At 44.8% G+C, this 4,031-nt stretch overlaps 1 protein-coding gene across 1 annotated transcript; it reads left to right on the top strand.

The window, feature by feature from the left end:
* The first annotated feature begins 218 nt into the window (after positions 1-218).
* On the top strand, positions 219-1,524 carry LOC140273345 (noggin-like). Its single transcript, XM_072368880.1, has one exon. It carries the CDS (start codon positions 523-525, stop codon positions 1,189-1,191), a length of 669 nt encoding a protein of 222 aa, XP_072224981.1. The 5' UTR covers positions 219-522; the 3' UTR covers positions 1,192-1,524.
* The last annotated feature ends 2,507 nt before the right edge of the window (positions 1,525-4,031 follow it).

Below are 4,031 nucleotides of genomic sequence, written 5' to 3'. Positions count from 1 at the left end.
TTCACCGCGACTGACCAACAAACCTGGAGAATCAAAGACTGATTTAATGCAGTCTGGAAAACCCACAGGGGGCGTCTCCTCTCCGTGCCCCCCTCCCACCTCCAACCCACCTCCCCTCCCAGCGCGTGGAAGAAGGAGGTATTGGGGATCGCCTTCGAGACAACAAACCTACATTGAAAGAGGGGCACACGAATTACATCACGCTGCGTGTGGAGGATAAAACGGAGGTCGCGGCTTTTGCTCAGCACTTTTCCGCGGAGGAGACTACTTCAGCATCATGCCGAGCCCTCGCGCACGGAGCATAAGGAGACAGCTGATCTTTGTCACGCGTTTATTCGTTGAAGATAGTTTCCACTGATGCTGCTGCGGACAAATCTTTTTCTCCTGTCACGGATTTTTATGATGGGTAACTAAATTCTGAGGGACATTCGAGACGCTGGTTTGGATAAGGCTCGCGCGTAATTGCGCACAAGAAAGTGGCCCTTTGAAAGCTCCGTGTGCGCGCTGATCTTACCGTTTGTCATGGATCAGTCTCATCAGTGTGCAGCCATATATCTGCTGATGCTGTCTCTCGGACTTCTTATGGACAGAGGGCTTTGTCAGCACTACTACCTTCTCCGCCCCATCCCGAGTGACAGTCTGCCGCTGGTGGTATTAAAAGAGGACCCGGATCCTGTCTTTGACCCCAAAGAGCGGGACCTTAACGAGACCGAGCTCAAGAGCATCTTGGGAGACTTTGACAATCGATTTTTGTCCGTGTCACCGCCCTTGGAGGACAAATACACTGGGCTCGATGAGCTCGACGTCTTCGAGAACTTAAAGGCGGCTGGAATACTGCCGAAGGAAATCCGAGCGGTGGATTTCGACGTCCAGTTCGGCAAGAAGCACAAACCCAGTAAGAAGCTGAAGCGGCGGCTGCAGCAGTGGCTGTGGGCGTACTCTTTCTGTCCGGTCGTGTACACCTGGACCGAACTGGGGAACAGGTTCTGGCCGCGGTTTGTGCGGGTGGGCAGCTGCCTGAGCAAAAGGTCGTGCTCGGTGCCAGAGGGCATGGTGTGTAAACCCGCGAGCTCGACCCACCTGACGATACTGAGATGGAGATGCGTGCAGAGGAAAGAGGGGCTGAAATGCGCCTGGATCCCGGTGCAGTATCCGGTTATCACTGACTGCAAATGCTCCTGCTCAAGTTAAAAGAACTCTCTAAACTTAAATTATAAGCTCAATATTTTTCTAATTATTTTTCCACGTGCACTACGGAGTGTAGGAATGTATTTTCTGTATATGCGTTGTCATGCAGGTTTTATATATGAAACTCCCTGTACAAAGTCAGTATTATTTGTAACCAGAGTCTACTCTATTTGTGGAGAATATTGGTTATATATATATATTTGTATTTATGGAGCTGTGGCACGCGCAGCCACGTACGGACTTGCTGTTTTCCATATCTGGATGAAGCAGATCGACCTCAGTGTTGAACGTTGATTATCGATACAATCATGTATAAATGACTCGTTTTATCCTGTAAATTAAGGAAATGTATTATTTATTCTTTATATTCGTACAATAAAATGACACTGAAATGATTTTAAATGCTTCATTTTCCTTCTTCTGGGTACCAGCGTTGGATACTTTGAACTCACCTGCCACGGTGTGAAGTTATGAGGATTTTACGCATCATCTACTTTCTGCAACCAAGCGCTGCGTAATAACAGCATAATCTGGCGGTAGATTGCAGGTGTTTAAATGCGGTTTCAGTAGCTTTCTCAGCTAACTGCTGTGATCATGCCGCTGGTGAGGCCTATCAGACCTTTTACAAGCTGATAAAGGAAGGAGCAGAGAGGCAGTGGCTGAAGGAATCAACAGCTGCTCATAGGTTACACTTTCATCTGCACAATCCCTCCTCCCCATTTGTAGCCCAGCAGGAGCTGAGCTGAGGAGTGAAAACTGACTCTCCAGCACCATTTGAATATTAAAGATTAGTTCCTCCAAATGACTGAAATCTAACATCTTTTCTTTTGAGCAACTATGACTCGTAATATTTGGCTTGAGTTTAATGGCGCCTGCTTCATCCAGTTTACAAACACACACAGAACTTTTTTATAGACTCTGAATCTGAGGATGCAGATGAATCCCTTAAACTCAGGTTTGATTTCAGATTTAGCTGAAAACTATCTTTCTTAAATCACTAAATCTAATATATTTTGTAATCTTTCTTCTGCACAGCATCTAATGGAAATATTGTCAGTGTTTTCTGGATTAATATCAAACCGTACATCCAAAGAAAAGTAGTCTCTGTTAGAGCAAATGAACCCTAATCTGCATGAATCCGTAAAAAAACAGACTCTATTCATATTAATTTCAGTCATCAGAGGTGTGTGTTGTTGCTTTACGCAGCCTCCCCCCCTCAGTTGTTCCAGAGTCTCAGCTGGGCAGACTGTAGGGCACCAGAGAGCCTGTGTTTTGTTTAAGTTGTGTTTAGTCCGTAATGATGCTCCTTAACCTCAGAGCCGGCTCTGAGCACGCGTGCAGCTGACAGATCCCTGTACTTGTCACAGGATAACGTGAGGCCACAGATCTGAGCGCTGGGCCTAAACAAACACAGCGTACAGCCTTTGATGTATGCGTGTTGGATCCCTGGTGTTTGGTGGTAATCTTGTTGTTTTGTTCCATTTGCTCCAAGCCAGCGATGGTCAGGATTAACAGCTGACGGGCTCCATGGATCCCCGTCTATTCCAGGTATGTCACGGCGAGGCTCTCAGGGGGAACATCTGGCCCATAAACCGTATCGGGTAATAGTTTCTTATGACGTTGACTTTCTTAAAAGAATTTCTTAAAATCATCAAATAGGTAACCCAATCAGAGTGTTTCTGTTTGCTCAGTTCTTTCCACTTCTTCAGTTTTTCCTGCTGTAAAACAGAGTCGGTTGTGACGCCGGTCAGATGATTTGCGTGTTGACGGAGCGGTCGGTGTCTGCTTGTACCAGCTGCAGACTGCAGGATGTCACTTCTGAGCTCTCAGCGTGGCTCTTCACAGCCTCGTCTGCCCACAGAGACACTCGAGCCCCACACATCCAACAATGTAATGCTTTTAGCCACCAGCAATCCATTAACTTAATGATCTCTTTAGGTATGTGCTTGTTTTACCGCTGCTCTGCTCCTTCCCTCTTTAACCTAATCAACTTTTTTCTCGGTGGATATTTTCAAGCCAAAACATTTCTGCTGATTAAATTCTCCTACAGAGTTCAGAGGTTTTCCTGATCAAAGCAAACTTCTCCCGGTTTGTTAAGCCAACAATATCAAACGGAAGTTTTCAGTATAGATGATAAAATCATATTTTTAATAGCTCGGACCGGCTTGTTAATCAGCTAGAAGTAGACTTTGTGTCAGCCAGCTTGGTTTGTAAAAGGCAGACAGCAGAGTGACGTTTATTCAGGGGAAATGACATATTTCTAAATAATTCTGTTGAACAGTTCAGACCATGAAAGGATGTGCTGTAATGATCAGGTTTGAAAGCTCTGAATATACATTCACCCGCCTTTGGACTGCAGCTCTGTAATAGAATTATACAAAACTTTGTGCATTTATTCGGCAATGAAAGACGAGAAGTGGTCTTTGATCCCGATAATGCAGCTCAAAGATTTGGGCTGGCTGCAAAAACTTGGGCTCTGAGGCACATTTCATTAACCCGTTACGTCCTGGAATGAAGCGTTGGCTGTTTAAAAAAACAGAAATCCAGAAATATGTGCCAAAAGTCATGGACTGAAGGCTTCACCACACATTTTTCCATTTTTTTAGCTTCTTTAGAGGCTGAGAAAAGAGAGATTTCTGGAAAATCCTCAGGTTTGAACAGTCTGAATGAGTTTAAATCAGTCTTTACCCCAGTGACCAGTTCATAGATGCATTTTTAATCCTAAAAGCTCAGTTTGACAGACGCAACAATGAACTGCAACTCTAATTTAGCTGTTCAGTGCACCATAAAACACTCATTTCACTTTACATTTTATAGCAGAACAAAAATCATTTGTTTATCGT

This window comes from Leuresthes tenuis, unplaced genomic scaffold (genome assembly GCF_036924035.1).
Source record: "Leuresthes tenuis unplaced genomic scaffold, fLeuTen1.0.hap1 SCAF_17, whole genome shotgun sequence".
NCBI lineage: Eukaryota > Metazoa > Chordata > Actinopteri > Atheriniformes > Atherinopsidae > Leuresthes > Leuresthes tenuis.
The sequence above is the reverse complement of the archived record's forward strand: the minus strand, read 5'-3'. Positions and strand labels throughout refer to the sequence as shown.